The sequence below is a fragment of the Capra hircus genome, chromosome 4 (assembly GCF_001704415.2).
Source record: "Capra hircus breed San Clemente chromosome 4, ASM170441v1, whole genome shotgun sequence".
In the NCBI taxonomy this organism is placed as follows: domain Eukaryota; kingdom Metazoa; phylum Chordata; class Mammalia; order Artiodactyla; family Bovidae; genus Capra; species Capra hircus.
Window position 1 is genome coordinate 26764737 of NC_030811.1, and position 15916 is coordinate 26780652.

The 15916-nt window shown below is 44.6% G+C and overlaps 1 protein-coding gene across 4 annotated transcripts in view; it reads right to left on the reverse strand.

Moving 5' to 3' along the window:
• The window catches only part of STRIP2 (striatin interacting protein 2), a 47168-nt gene that overhangs the window by 12775 nt on the left and 18477 nt on the right, over window positions 1-15916 (reverse strand). For all 4 annotated transcript variants that reach the window (XR_001917952.1, XM_018046936.1, XM_018046935.1 and 1 more), the window contains exons 14-18: window positions 13554-13628; window positions 12767-12864; window positions 12203-12329; window positions 9613-9713; window positions 5894-5960 (exon numbers count right to left, since the gene is read on the reverse strand). Coding sequence is in view for 3 of the 4 variants with exons in the window: in XM_018046936.1 (XP_017902425.1) it covers window positions 5894-5960; window positions 9613-9713; window positions 12203-12329; window positions 12767-12864; window positions 13554-13628 (468 nt within the window). In the remaining variant the exon portion in view is untranslated. The remainder of the gene's footprint in view (window positions 1-5893; window positions 5961-9612; window positions 9714-12202; window positions 12330-12766; window positions 12865-13553; window positions 13629-15916) is intronic.

Consider the following 15916-nt stretch of genomic DNA (forward strand, 5'->3'; position numbering starts at 1 on the left):
AACAAGCAAAACCAACAACAACAAAACATTGAGGTTTCCTACCTTAGAGGGGAGTGACTGAGCCTTTAAAGAAATGCTGCAAAGTGTTAAATATAATCTAACTTAAACCTTCTCAACAGGTTTTTTTTTTTTTCCTCTTAAAAATATTTATGTATTTGGTTCTGCTGGGTCTAGTTGCAGCACTTAGGATCTTTAGTTGCAGCATGTGGGATCTAGTTCCCTGACCAGGGATCAAACCCAGGCCCCCTGCATTGGGAGTCTTAGCCACTGGACCACCAGGGAAGATCCTTAACAGCTTATTAAAGTCCCAAAGTAATGACACTACTTTCAAATTGAAAACCAGCTCTTCACTGAGAAACTGAAATTGTTAATTTTTTTAAAGAGTAAAAAAGTTTACTGAAAGGAAAAGTACATGTGGAAAGGCTCATGGGTGAGTTCAGAGAAAGAGTGTTGCACCTTTGGGAAATTTAAATCCTTTACAAAGGGGCAGTTCTCTGTGTCTTTGTCTTCCCTCAGGCAAGAAATTGAAATTATTAATAGTAACTTATCTGTTTTATAATGAATCTAGAATTCTATAGCCTAAGGAAAGCTGATGCTCATCTAATTCTAACCTCTCTTTCTTTTATAGATGAAACTCCTACAGCCTACAGGAAACTTGCTCAAGATCACTTAAAGCTGTAATGGCAAAGCCCAGTCTGTCTGCCTTTTCTATATTACAAACTCGGGTTTTTCATACCATGTCAGTCCTGCAGTTATTTGAACCTATTTGCAAAAATATTTGTGAAGTTATAATACTTAGTGATTGAAAATTCACAATAGTAGTCATTTCTTGGTAAATGATTCTTTTAATTTCTTTATTATGGTTCACATAACTGAAAATGAAATCCTATTATCAGCTTACATCTTCTTTTCCCACATTGTTTTAGAATAACTTTATCATATGAATTTCCAACAATTAAGTTCCTGCTAGATTAAGGACCTAAATCTAGGTATAATAAGAGTTATTATTCTTAAAAGTGATGTGAGGAGGTATGGAGGAAAAGAAAAGAAAATTTCAAAGTCATCTGGGAAGCTTTAGCAAACTATTTGTGCTTTGAGGAGGAATCTAGGAATGTGAGTTTAAAAAAAGAAAAGTCACCTAGCACTCATTACAGAAAGGGTGACAACCAGGAAAATTGAAAAAAATGCAAAAACAAAACAAACAGAAAAACAACCCACCATTTATCCATGGTCCTTCTTTTGTATAACTACCTCATGGAAAATGGATGTATACCTTATGATACGTTCACATTTGATCTAGAATAGAGAAACAATAATGCTAATTGCTTTGCTGGTTTTAAATAGTGACAGTGAATGTAAAAACAAAGACTTTTTTAAGGAGGTCATAAATCACTGGCTAAATAATGCCTAAAAGGAATTCTAGAGACCTTAATACCTGAACATAAATGAAACAAAAATGAAAACAATAACACAAAAATCTTCTGGGATATCTGTAAATATCTGGGTTAGAAACTAATACAGAAAAAGAGAGAAAATAATAGAGATAGACGAAAGGATCAAGCATATAAATTTAAGTGATATGGACATATTTGTATAGGTATTTCTGAATATAAATCAAACCCAAATTTGAGGAATTTTGCGATGAAGTACCTTTTAAGAATTAACTTAGGCCTTCCTTGGTGGTCCAGTGGTTAAGAAATTGCCTGCCAATGCAGGGGACACAGGTTTAATCCCTGGTCTGGAAAGATCCCACATGCCAGGGGACAATTAAGCCCGTGCATCACAATTACTGAGCCTGTGTTCTAGAGCTTGGGAGCTGCAACTACTGAGTCAAAGGTCTAGAGCCTGCGCTCTGCAACTAGAGAAGCCACTGCAACGAGAAGCCTGCACACCACAACTAGAGAGCAGCTCCAACTCGCCAAGACTAAAGAAAGCCCGAGCGCAGCAACAAAGACCCAGTGCAGCCTAAAATAAATAACTTTTTTTCAAAAGAACTTAATAATTTCACTTGCTTGATCTAAAAGGAAATGTCAATTATTTCTTTGCAAATGGCCAGGTCATGTAAATTCTGACCCTCTGCTTTGGATAACACTTCACCACTCCACCTGTTTCTTTATGAGCAGAGGGTAAGACTAGGCAAAATACTAAGAAACTTCTAGCTCTGATACTCACTGACTTCAAAATACAATGTATGTTTATTTAGAAATTATAAATGTATTGTTGTAATAACATGATATGTTATAAAGTACACATAAAGTTTAAAGGATATTAATAAATATAAAAGATCTAATATATTTCACTCCTAAAGCATCATGTTACATACCTATTTTTCATATCATTGCTCAAAACAACCACCCAGATGCTGAACATCCTACAATACTTGTTGAGGCCATACCCCCTGCCTTCGCTAGCAACCTCCTTCCAAAGATCACAGCGAACTTCCATACAGTCATATGTTCATCATCCTTCTCTTATATTTGGGATTTAATTTTAATTTTTTCCTAGTTTAGTGGATTGAATTTGAACATAGACTTTTCGAAATTTAGAAACTGTAAGCCTTCCTGTGCCAGGGGGTGAGGAAACTGTTCATTACACAGGTAAAGATGGCCTATTGCAGAGCTAGATATTTTTACAAAATGAGAATTTAGAAATTAATGTGCCACTAATTTTGCCTTTATTTCATGTCTATTATATATGTAATTTGGAGAAGGAAATGGCAACCCACTCCAGTGTTCTTGCCTGGAGAATCCCAGGGACGGCGGAGCTTGGTGGGCTGCCATCTATGGGGTCAGAGTTAGACACGACTGAAGCGACTTAGCAGCAGCATATACGTAGTTAGAGTTCCAAATGAGGTTGAACTCAGTTCAAACTCAGAAAACTGAAAAAATATGAATCAAGACTACCTTAGCCAAGTAACTCCACTTCTAGGAATCTATCTTAAGGAAGTAATCAGAGATAAGGTCAAAGATTCATGAGCAAGGATATTCATTTTGGAGTTATAGGAAGAACACTGTAATAAATGCCCAATAATATGAAACAATCATTTTTTTAAAAAATTTAGTGCAATATTATGTGCAGCTATGTGAATGGAAACATGTAAAGTCCTTATTTTCTTAAATATGTGTGTGTATGAGTGAATATATATATATGAAAGTGAAAGTGAAGTTGCTCAGTAGTGTCCTGACTCTTTGCGACCCTATGGACTGTAGCCTACCAGGCTTCTCAGTCCATGGGATTTTCCAGGCAAGAGTACTGGAGTGGGTGGGTTGCCATTTCCTCCTCCAGGGGATCTTCCCGACCCAGGGATCGAACCCGGGTCTCCTACATTGTAGGCGGATGCTTTACCCTCTGATACATGGTTAACTGCAACCAAATATTAACATTGGTTATATACAAGTAGTTTGGGCTTCCCAGGCGGTGCTAGTGGTAAAGAACCCACCTGCCGATGCAGGAGATGTAAGCGCCATGGGTTCAATCCCTGGCTCAGGAAAATTCCCTGGAGGAGGGCATGGCAATCCACTCCAGTATTCTTGCCTGGGGAATCCCATGGACAGAGGAGCCTGGTTGGCTACGGTCCATAGGGTTGCAAAGAGTCGGACACGACTGAGCAAATGAGCATGAGCACAAGCACGCACAGATGCAAGTAGTTTTATAAGGGTATTTTTATTTTCTTTCCTGTATTTTTCTGTATTTCCTCAATTTTCTTCAATATATATCAATTTTAAAGTCATGGCGGGGGGTGGGGAGGGACTTGAAATGTTATTTAAAGAAAATACTATGTACTTAAAATGCGAGTATGCCGTGCTTACAATTAATTCACTGAGCCTGAAAAAAAGATATAAATCATATAAATACTAGTCCTCTCTGAGGACAGAAGCCATTAGTTTAGTAAACAAACCACTGTATTGAGGATCTATGTGAAGTAAACTAGCTAGTTAAGTCCATGACTGGGCTCAGGGAAGTATTTCTAAAAAATAAAAAATCTGCAGTTACCAAATGAAACCACCAGGTGCCACTGTAGCTTCACAGAAAGGAAAAGAACACCTAGCATGAATCTGTTTTTCATTATGAAAAGGTACGTGCTTTCACCCCCTCTTAGATAACAACAGTCTTCTCAGAGGCATAACAATTATTTCAATAATTTTATGTTTATATCCCAAAAGGTCAATCGGAAGATATATAAAAGTATTCTGCTGCTAAGTCACTTCAGTCGTGTCCGACTCTGTGTGACCCCATAGACGGCAGTCCACCAGGCTCCCCTGTCCCTGGGATTCTCCAGGCAAGAACATTGGAATGGGTTGCCATTTCCTTCCCCAATGCATGAAAGTGAAAAGTGAAAGGGAAGTCGCTCAGTCGTGTCCGACTCTTTGCCACCCCATGGACTGCAGCCCACCAGGCTCCTCCATCCATGGGATTTTCCAGGCAAGAGTACTGGAGTGGGGTGCCATTGCCTTCTCTGATATGAAAGTATAGTTTCCATCAATCCCTAGTTATGGGATTTAGAAGATGACTGTGTTTTGAAATACCCTATTCACAGTAGAGTTTTAATGCTATCCGTGCACCACCGTTTCTGTTCGGAAGGGCAGTCCTCATTTCAGTCTGAATGGTGGGGCTGCATGTCTCCACCCTGGCTCCTTACTTTCAATTACTTTTAACTTCTTCACCTATAAAGCGCTGATGACAACCTCATACAGTTGTTTTAAAGATTGAATAACATCATAAACAGGATTAGACAACTCGTTACCTCTCTCTGCAGAGGTAAGAAGCTCCCAGCTTGCTTGTCTGCTGAGGCCATATCTAAAAAAGACAGGGAATCTCTGCTCTGGTGCTTAAAAAGGTGCTAGACTTGGTGTCTTGGGACATGGTTCTTTCTCTCATTCAAGGTCTGCCGGCTATGAGGAGTGGACCTGACAAGCCACTTCATCCCTCAGGTTTCTCATCTTCGAAATATGGGGTTGGGCCAAATGCTTCTCAGGTCCCCTCCAGTCACAAACCTTATGGTTCTGTAAAACCTGTGCCACACAAGGTACCACTGTACTTTTTGCACAATGAAGTTTTCTGATGTGACATTGTGCAGGTATTAAAAGTTGGGGACAGGGGGTTGGGGCACACACAGGTGCCATCATCTGATCATTTACTAAGCTCCTTTCATGTACTCAACATGGCGCTGGATTCTGGGGTTATAAAAGAAGGATGCTACTATCTCTTCCTTCAAGGAGTTTTCAGTCATATGGAAAAACAGATACAGATAAACAATTCCAGTGCAACAGGGTACAGGGATGGGCTGAGGTACACCGAAGGAGCTGCAGCAATAATACATGAGGAGGCAGATACTTGATTTCAACGTGCTACCTATCAGTCAGTTTCATGGGATTCAGAAGGACTGAGGGACTTTTCTGATTTGCCTGGAACTGCTTCTGGCATGAGAAACTTTCTGGGTCATCCTTCTGTGGCCATACTGAATTTTGCCTCAGAAAGACCCAGGCAAGTATTTTCTGAAGTACACACCCCAGGGTTTATATAACCTTATGAAAATGAGACAAGCCTGTGACACAGAAGAAAGACAATTAGGCTAGAGCAGCAGAGATGCACCTGCCATTCAGCACAGCTGTTCACACTGTTTCAGCCCCATTATCTTCCTAAATTCCCTCTCCTCCTCAGTGTTTTTCACTGACCCTTTTCTCTACAAAATGCTATGTTCAGCTTTTCCAAATCTTTCTTGACTGGGTCAGCAGATCTAAGCCCCCACTACCTCTGTGCTCTTGCCAATATGCTTTTATTCATCTAAGACTCCCAAACCCGGGCATAAGGGGGCTAGAGAAGAAAGGGAAGAGCAAATGCCAACCTTTGCCACCTGGCAATTTCAAAGGCTACCAAATCCCCATTCGCTTACCAGGCTCTCTGTAGTAAGCTCCGGCAAATCCTGGATGGTACAGCATGGGTAATCCAGGACCGAGATGCTGCAAGATGCAGAGATAAGAACAGGCTTTAGGTAAATGGCAAAGGCAGCAAATGGCTACATCCGAAAGGGCAGACGGTTATTTCTCTTCAGCTAGCCCCATCTATTTCCAGAATTGCTTAGTGACTTCAGCTGAAATTGAGGGTTCTGGTGCCAGGCACCTCCAGATCCAGTCTCCTCTCCTCATAGTCATGAGAAGGACTGACAGAGTTCTTTCAGAGGCAAGAGAAAGCAGAGAAGGCACCTTGGTATAGCCACCTTTCTTTTCTGTTCCTTAAAGAAATACGTAAGCTCGTATGCATTTGTGTTTCTGTGTTTAAGTGTATATTTGTGTGTATGTAACTGTGTGCCCAAAGATGTTGCCCAAACTCATCCCACTTTACACATTATTGACTGAAGGATTTTTGCAGAAACTAATGCCTGTGGCTGGCGATTTGTTATGAAGGTGAAGTGAAACGCCTCCAGTCAGTAACGTTAAGGTAACAGAAAGATGTATTAATATGTCTCTGGTCAGTAAGTTAATAACAAGCTGTGAGAATGAAGACCTCTCCTGTGTCTTACCAGATGTTTTTGAAAGCCAGGACCTCTGGGGAAAAACCACAGAAGCCAATCCAAGAGGAAGCCTGAGACAGAGGCAGCTTCCTGCATCTGGGCCCATCTAGTAGCTCAAGGATGGTAACCGCATCTGCTCCCAAGAGACACTGGGGGACCGCAAGGGAGCTGGAGGCTCTGTGGTGAGCCCAGGGAGACAGGCATGAGTCAGCAGGGGAAGGAACCACCACATGATGACGACGGGGCCCCGGCCACTCCAACTGACAGTTCTTTCTTTCCTCCTCCCTTTTTCGTGGGTACAATGCAGCATTTAGACTAGCTAATCTAATCTTTAATGCTCTTTCTGCTTCTGACATTCCATGAGGTTTGTCTTTAAAAGAAAAAAAAACTTTTTTGGCCAGGCTGAGGGGCATGTGGGATCTTAGTTCCCCGACCCAGGGATCAAACCTGTGCCCCCTGCAGTGGAAGCGTGGAGTCCTAACCACTGAACCACCAGGGAAGTTCCTTTTTTTTTTTCTCCCATGAGGTTTTTTATTTTTATTAATTTTAATTGAAGGGTAATTACTTTACTCCCATGAGGTTTTAAACACCAATCCACTCCAGTTAGAATAACTGGACGTGGATAAACGATGTTGGCAAAACATAGGATATAAAGAGGAATATGGGGCTCCTTGGACCTCTTCTATATTTCAAAGTCAAAATTTCTATCCAAGCAAAAGGCAACAATTTATTTGACTAGAAATGTTGACCTTTGTCCTAGAAACCCCCAAAGATAACCTAAGGGAATCAGGGTAGGAGAGGAAAGGGCCGTGGATGTACCTACTAGGTTCTCCCAGGGTTGCCAGTTTCACACTGCTCCGTTAGGATAAAGATTCCTGGCTGGCTACTCTACTTATCTACCCACTTTCTACTGACAAAGCCCTATGGCAAAGTAGGCACTGGCAACTGGGAAATGAGGGTGGGGAATCCAAGATGGATTTGTTTCAATCTCATTGTATTAAATTCATCAAAACCCAAATTCTACCCTAAGGGGGCATAAAGTTCCAAGTTTCTAGTATATCTAGATTGTAAGAGCTATGAGGAAACTGCAGTAGCAAGCTGAAGGTGCTCAAGTTCTTGAGATTATGCAATAGTAAAGCTTGTAAGTAACACATAAGAGGAACCCTGTACCCAGGCTGATCTCAGCAAACAGTGCAGTTTGGTACTACCACTCTTCCAGCTCCAAATGGAACCCGAAGGACAGCTATTGGATTGTCTGCCCCCTACTTCTAGGCCCACAGTGTGGGGGCACCAAGTTCCTAAACCCCACTCCTCAGCCACAGTTATTGATCCAAGGGTGGACCTCTAACCCTGGGCATGTGGAACAGGGATCAAGAGCCAGTTCAGTCTCTGAAGTGGCACAGGAGCATGTATAGCTCAGGTGAGCATATTTTCACTAAGTGGCTTAGACATATTTTACTTAGTTGCTCAGTTGTGTCCGACTCCTCTGTGACCCCATGAACTGTAGGTGGCTTGCCAGGCTCCTCTGTCCATGGGATTTTCCAGGCAAAAATACTAAAGTGGGGCCATTCCCTTCTCCAGGGCATCGTCCCGACCCAGGCAGGGATTGAACCTGGGTCTCCTGAATTGCAGGCAAATTCTGGCTTAGGAAGCAGACAAAACTATTAGTCAGTGAGAGAGAAAAAGTTGGAGCAGAGGTGCAGAGGCCGAGTGGCCACAGATTGGAGGCACATGGCCCCCTGGGTTCCGGGTGCTACAGACTGACCTTGAGGCCCAGAGCTGCACCTGGGGTGTCCGAGGTTCTTCAAGATGATAAACCACCCATTTCCTCCTAACAAATCCCCGTTCTGTGTGAGCTGACACACACAGGTGCCTTCATGAAGCTGTGGCTCTTCCCCAGCCTCACTGACACTTTCAGTTTCCCCTGGTGAGCAACTAGCACGTCTTAAGTGCCATTTTTAAGGGGCAGAAGTCTCTTTGTAGTGAGGATAAACCCATTCTCTAGTGCTTCCTCCAAACAGGAAAAGTAAAGCATTCTCATTTATGTTTATCCTAACTAATGCTTATAAAAGTTTATGATAGAGTCAGAGTAGGTATTATTCTCACTTTAAAGATGAAGATACTGCGGCTCAGAGAAACAGTCTTACACTTGAGATGACACAGCTAGCAAGTTGGCAGATCCAGGTCAGGAATCCAGGTCCTGTGACTTTGGGCTCTGTGTGTGTTTTAAGCTACACAGAAGTAGGCTGTCTCTCCAGGGTGGAGTTTCTGGCAGTGCTGACAGACTGTGGGGCCAACATCTCCTAGCCCCTCTCCAGCCACCTCAAGTGTCACGTCAGCCTTCTTCTATTTTAGGAAACTTGCCTCTGGTAAAGCACTTCTGGTCAATTCTACTGATTAACATGCTTCCGGTTTTTGTGTAAGCAGCAAACTGAGGAACAAGGACCTACTCTGTTAACCCCCCAAGTCCCCACTTGGCTGGAGCAAGCCACAGCAACTGTGATTTAACCCTGCCTCTTCTTACTTAAAGGGTCTCTCTGGTGTGCTATCCTTAAGTAACTAACCTTTCTGAATTTGTTTCCTAACTGATGAAATGGGAATAAAACTTGTTGTGATATGTCTTAGCACTGATGAGAAGATTAAATGAAATAATGGACGTGAAAATACTGCAGTTTTTAAACTACAAATTGATCTATCGAAGTAAGGGTCTACTGTTTACCTTAAATTACAAATTCTGCATAACCCTTTACAAAATTAATTCAATTTATGATTTATACTAAAATCAGGGCTGGCCAGACAGGCCAGCTGCTTCACAAAATAACATTTTTGGATCCTTCTGCCGTAGGGCTGAAATTTATCGGTGCAGCTTCTTTTGAGTTAAGCTCTTTTGAGCATTACAGTTTTCAAAACTATTAAGTTACAAATACCTTTGTGAAGAGGCCAAATCATACACCCCACCAGTAATACCTCAAGAAAACTACACTTGACAGTGACAGCTCTAAGGCAGAAAGGACCAGGGAGAATGGAAAGGCGGCTCAGAGACAAAATAATTTCTCAATCCCCAAACAGCCTTTTGAAATAAACCTGTCCAGAGTCCTTACCCGTTTTTGGCAGTGATGTAGGACAAGATATTTTGATTGAAGAACTTCAGGATCAATGGGATGCAGTTGGCAAATACCAAATGTTGTGATACATATTCAAACTGAATTAAAAAATCAAAGCAGAAAGGAAGCTTATTTGGGGGAGAATAGAAGGTCTGTATGAAAAATAAAGAGGCAAGTACAATTCTGACAGCCATTCCTAAGAATATCCACTGTCCACTTGTGTTAACAGTCTTCCTGTCTGGGACGTGGGGAGAGCCATCTTCAGCCAGCCTAGCCTACATAGAAGGGAACAGTCTGCAGTGTGTGTATGTTGCAAGCGTCTGACCAAAAGCACAAAATGTACACAAGCCAGAAAGAAAATCCCACTCCAGATAAACAGAAAGAATAGCTGTGAGATTTGTTCCTAAGCTCTACAGGAAAAGGATGGCTCCCCAAGGGAGTTGCCTTCCATACCAAAGCTCTGGCTCACAGGGTTTCAACTGTGATGGATATGCCAGGAACAGGTGCAGCCCAGCAACTGTTGGCATCAGTCAGGATGGATACGGTGCGTGGTAACCAAATGAACCACTGGAGTGTGGGCTCCAGGGTGGGTCTGGTTCACTGGACTAGCCCCTATACTTAGAATATCAGTATTTTAATGAATCAACAAGAGTCCTTCAGTCAACAGATAATGCACTAAGAATAAGTCCAAGATCTTTTTGATGGGTGAAACAATAGAACATAGCGCTCCACTTTGCTCTCTTGAATTTGGATAGGGTTTGCTTCCAGGAAGACCTACTGGGGCAGTGTCATACAGCTGTGTCATCTGGCTTTTGCCCATGATACACTGAAGAGCATCACACACAGTTTGTCTCCAGAATCTAAACTACTCTAAGTGTAGAAACTGGTTGAAAAAGCACAGAACTGCAGTCTTTTAAATCCTTTAGTTCTTACTGATTCCTGATCACCAAAAAATAGCCATGGTAGCACACTCAGCTGCCCTCTCCCAAGGTGTATGGCTAGAGGTGAGGAGTCAGCTTGTGTTGCCCAGTTCTCTCTTCTGCTCAAATATCTTCTCCCTGGCAGCTGACCCAGAGTATTTTGCAAAGCCTCAGGTGCAGGAGCCAATACAAACCTACTGTCAAGTGATGGGAAACATCTTTCAGTTTGAGACACGTCTGTAGCCTTGTCAGGACACACTGACATGTACTTGGCAAGGCCCATCAAGCCACCCACCTGTCTGGCTGTTGATCCACATACTGCCCACCAAGAGAAGCAGACAGAAGCACACATAGGCAGATCTCTTTCTACTAGGAACACTATTTCTCACTCATCCCTCCCTACTCCTCCCAGCCCTGCTGCTGCTCTGCAAACACTGGTAGAGGTGTGTGTCCTCGGGGTACCCTAACACACTACAAGATGTCTCTGAATGCACTGAAGTGGATACATATCCAGGTTGTACAGATGCACCTACCATGGACACAGACTCTGCAGGGCCTCCCTGCACGGAGCTCCTGCTGTTTTAGCAGCAAGCTCGGTTCTGACTTCTCAGGAGGAATGGGGCAGAGCCTCTGTGCAAGAGTGAGAAGCTCCACCTCCTCTCCATGTCTCACCGCAGAGAACACTCACTCACTGCCCTCATCTTCTCCTGTGTCTTGGCAACACCCACAGCACCAAGTCCAAACTCCGTGGCATGGCAAACATTGCTCTTATGGCAGGTTCTTAACCTCTTTTAGCCTCAGTGGAATAAAGTAAGACCCACCTCGCAGGGTTGAGAGACTTTGATGAGATCCCAGATGAACCGCTCGGAGAGCTGGCCACAGAGTAATTACTCCCTAACCGTGCGCTGGCCCAGGTATCGCTGTCTGCTCCCTGCCACCCTCTCCAGCTTCGCGTTACCACCAGAGCTCCCCGTCTCCCTCTACCTCATGCAGATCTCCAGAAACGTTTGATTAGTTTCCAAAGGTACTTTGCCCTCTCCCCTCAGGAGTTTCACAAACCAGCTTTTCTGCTTTAAATGCTTCCTGCCATCATTCCCTGACAACTCCTGCACTCTGGCTAACAAGTTTTCTGTAGGACTCAGGTTAGGAGTCACAGCTTCTCCACCTCAGGCTGGATTAGGTGTTTCCAAGGCAGCCAATGCTTACCTGTAACACAGCACTTATCACTCCATAATTGCCTACTTTACATCTGTATCCTTTATAAAACTTCAAAGCCCTTACGAGCTCGAGGATGCCTTATATAGGAGTCTGTCTCAAATGTTAGAAGAGTGCTTCACATACAGAGAAGTATGCTCGACACTCCCCACCCCCCCTTTTGGTGGCATGCTTGAGTCCTGTCTTCCATTGCTTCAAAGCTGGCTGGGCATATTCCCAAGAAGCTAGGGATTCCTACCTATGACCCCTGGATAATGTTCAAAGGACAGAGACATTTGCAACTTTCTAGGACAATTCCCTACCTCGTGCCCCAAGCTTATGCAACACGTATCTGAATTCCGTAAGACAAAGAATGATGCTCTGCTGGACTCCAAGGCCCTTGTGTTCTTCCTTTGGACGGCAGGACCTGGAGGACACCTGAGGGGTGTGGAGAAGTGCTCTGAGCTGCTCACCTGGTAGATGTGGTTCAGTTTGAAGTGTTTGAGGAGCAGCAGGAGCAGGGCAGAGATGCTCTTTACAATGATCTCCTTGTGCCTGTTCACATCGATGCCCAGCTTCATGCTTTGGAGAACAGTGATGCTACAACAGGGAAAGGAAGAGTCAGTGCAGAGGGTGGCCTTAGAGAGAGGCCTACGGGGACACACACAATACACACCAGTAAGCCAGAACCTGAGACACCTGAGCTGTGCTAGGGAAACCTCCAGAGTTCCCACTTGTGAGTCTGTCTGGAGGAAAAAGTTCCTCTGATACCTTTGTCTCTCTCTCACCTTTGGCAAGCTTGTCCCTTAGCAATGTCCACCCACATACACATGCAGCCAGTGATGTGGCCCTCCAGACCCTCAGTTCTGGGCTCAAAAGAGCACAGAGAGAGCACTGCAGTGGAAAGGGGCTACTGGTGGCAGACAGATCTCCTTGGAGACAATCCCTGTAAGTGTTAACAAGGTGAGGCAGGGATGAGAGAGACTCTGCAGACAAGAGAGTGAGTATTTAGTAGCTGCCCCTACTGAAGCACTTACGGCATCTCCTCAGGCAGGACGTCTGCCAGGATATTGATAGAGTCTGTCTTAGCCTTGGAGGTGGGGGCTGCAGCCAGTAGAATCTTAAGCAGAGCAATCTGGGAAGCAGAAAACGAGGAAATCTACCCCATTCGACCAGGCTATCCTTCCACAACTCAACAGCTTCAAGAGAAGTGTTTGAAATCCTTGCTCCAAGTCCTTCACTCAATAACCAAAGCTCCCTACCTCCGGAAGGGCAAACTGGTGCCCAGTCCTGATGGGCCTGCCTGGGAGGCTAAAGAGCCTGAAGAGATGTGCTTACAGACTGTTCTGCGTCAAGACTGCTTTTTCCAAAGAGGATGAGAGAAGGAGCAGAGAGAGTGGGGGCAATGCCTAGAAATTAGGTGGGAGGGAAAGGCAAGATCCACCCCTCCCCCACCCTCTTCCTTCCTCTCCCTCAGACCATCAGCATCCTCCCCTGGTAGACTGAGGCCAATTAGGACACCGGAGGCCACCTCGGAGGGACTAAGGCACTTACTCAGGAGAGGCCCCTGGTGCATCCTGCATGGAGCCTACCCCATTCCCCACCTCTCCCAAACAAGGACTTGGAGGTAGGGACAAGTCCTCCTCCCTCTGGGAGGAGCCCCAAGGGGAGATCAGAATTCTGAAGTGTCAGAGAACACCGCCTGGTGGGTGAAGGCTCAGGAAGAAAACTCAAGTGACAGAGGGCTCAGCTTAAAAGGGGTCTCTGCCATCTCTTCCTCGCAGCTGAGAAGCTCTCACAGCCCGGACCTGGCTGTCTCCTTACCATGTACTGGGGGAGGCTATACAGCATGCCCTGGTAGAGGATTTCACATGGCGTCTCTGGTACCACCTCTTCCCCCTACAGCAAGAAAATACACGGTTTGCCCAGATCATTTTCCAGTTGACCAAAATCTATCTTTCCTTGGCTGTGGAGGATGGCAGGACAAGAGCTTCGTACCCGAGCTGCGTTCATGAGTCACTGCAGGACCTTGGGTCAGTTACTTTCCCTCTCCGAGACCTAATCTCCTCTTTCAAGGATCAGAGAGCTGGTCTGGATGACCTCAGAGCGCTCTTCCAGCCCTGAGAACCTATGATTTTAGTTGCCCCGTTATCTGGAATCCATCCAGAGTTCTTTCTATATCGCTTTCCAGGTCAGAGTCAGAACTCTCACCGAGGATTTGGTTCATACTACTGCTGTGCTGTACATAATGGGCTTAACTCAGGCCACAGATATGCCTGGGACACTGGAACTGACACCCCACACAGAGGTACTTCCTATGGCGTCAATCTGAGGCCATCTGAAAGCTTGGGGAGGCTCTGAAGCCAGGGAGGAGAGGTGGATGACTGCACAGAAAGGGTTAATAAAGGCCTGCAGAAGCAGTGAGCAGGGAAGAGTTTAGGAGGACGCTACTTTCTTTCCTTCTCCATTACCCTCTACGACAGCCCTGCTTTCGGACCAGCCCCTTACGCACAACTCGGTCCTTGTGGTGACCCCATTTAAGTCCTTTATCAGAGTGGGGAGACAGGGGCCTCTAGTGCTCAAGAGGCTACTCAGGCCACTGTCACCTTTGGCCAATGCAGTCCGTCTTCCCCCAGGTCACCCTGTGACATGACAAGGGTCACCGCCATGAGACCCTGAGGTAGGGAGGGATAGCCAGACCCCTTTTATCCCACACAACGCTGCTGCTGCTTAAATGTACACAAGTCTTAACATCCTGGCAACCCTGCATGTTCATATTCTGCTTTCTAAAAGGCCTATTTCATACATTCTCCCCTCTCTTCAAACCAACACCCTCAACTCACAGCCCCTCAACAGTTGCTGACCCTACTTCTCAGTTAACGGACAAAACAGAAGCAATCAGACAGGCACAGCCTCATCCTCTCAACACCAAATCTACCAGAGTCTCTACCTTCCCATGTGCCATGAAGGATGAACTGGGTACTCCTATCAAAGGCCATCTGCCACTGGTGCTCACATCCTTTTGTTTTGTTGAGTGCTTCGGTTCTGTAATTATCTTTCTCCTGGATCATCCCTCTTAAGACATAAACATACTCCAGTATCTCCTTTAATAACACTATAAAACATTCCCTTGACCCCATATTCTCCTTCAGCTACCACCCCATTTCTACCTTCCTTTTCACAACAAAATTTCTGTGTGGTTTGTCTATGTTGACTAAGCTGACCTCCTTTCTTTACATTCCTTTTCCAATACACTCCAACAAGGCTTCCAGTCCCACCACTTCCCTTGAGATTGCTCTTATCAAGGTCACCAGTCATTTCCACATTGCCAAAGCCAATGGGTACCTCAAGTCTTATCAAGCTCCATTTGTCAGCAGCATTTGACACAGCTGATCACCTCCTCCTTCTTAAAAGGCTTTGTTTTCTTAGCTTCTATGGCATCATACTCTCCTGGATTTCCTACCCTCTCACTGGGTGTTTTTCTTACTCCTCTTTCCTGGCTCATTTCCTGGCCCATCCCATCCTCAACATACTGGTGTGCCCCAGAGCTTGGTGCTAGGTCCCATCCTCTTCTCTCTCTCCTTCCTCCTCAGGTTACCTCAGCAAGTTCCATGGCTTTTAACACTGTCCATGAGCAAACAGTTTCCAAATTTATTTCTCTTAGTCAGTCCTCTCTCCTAGAACTCTAGGCCCATATATCTAATTGCTTGGCTGCTCTACATGGGTAGACAGCTAAAACTCAGTACAACCCAAATAGAACTGTTGATAAAACAGAACTCCTGGGAATTCCCTGGCAACCCAGAGGTTAGTACTCTTGTACTTTCACTGCTATGGGCCTGGGTTCAATCCCTGCTTGGGGAACCAAGATCCCAAAACCTGTGCAGTATTGAAAAAAAAAAGAAAAATAGGGGAAAACACATTTTTAAAAAGGAAACAGAACTCCTCATCTTGACAAACTGTATTACTCTTTATTTTTTTTGGATGCACTGAGGCAACATGCAGAACTTCCCCAACTGGGATCGAACCTGTGCCCTCTGCAGTGGAAGCATGGAGTCTTCACCACTGGACCACCAGAGAAGTCCAAATTGTACTTATTCTTGATTGCCCTTTATGTCTCTGTATCCACATCCAACGGAACTGCAACTCTTGTCAGCTATACCTCCAAAATACAACGCCAGTTCATCCCC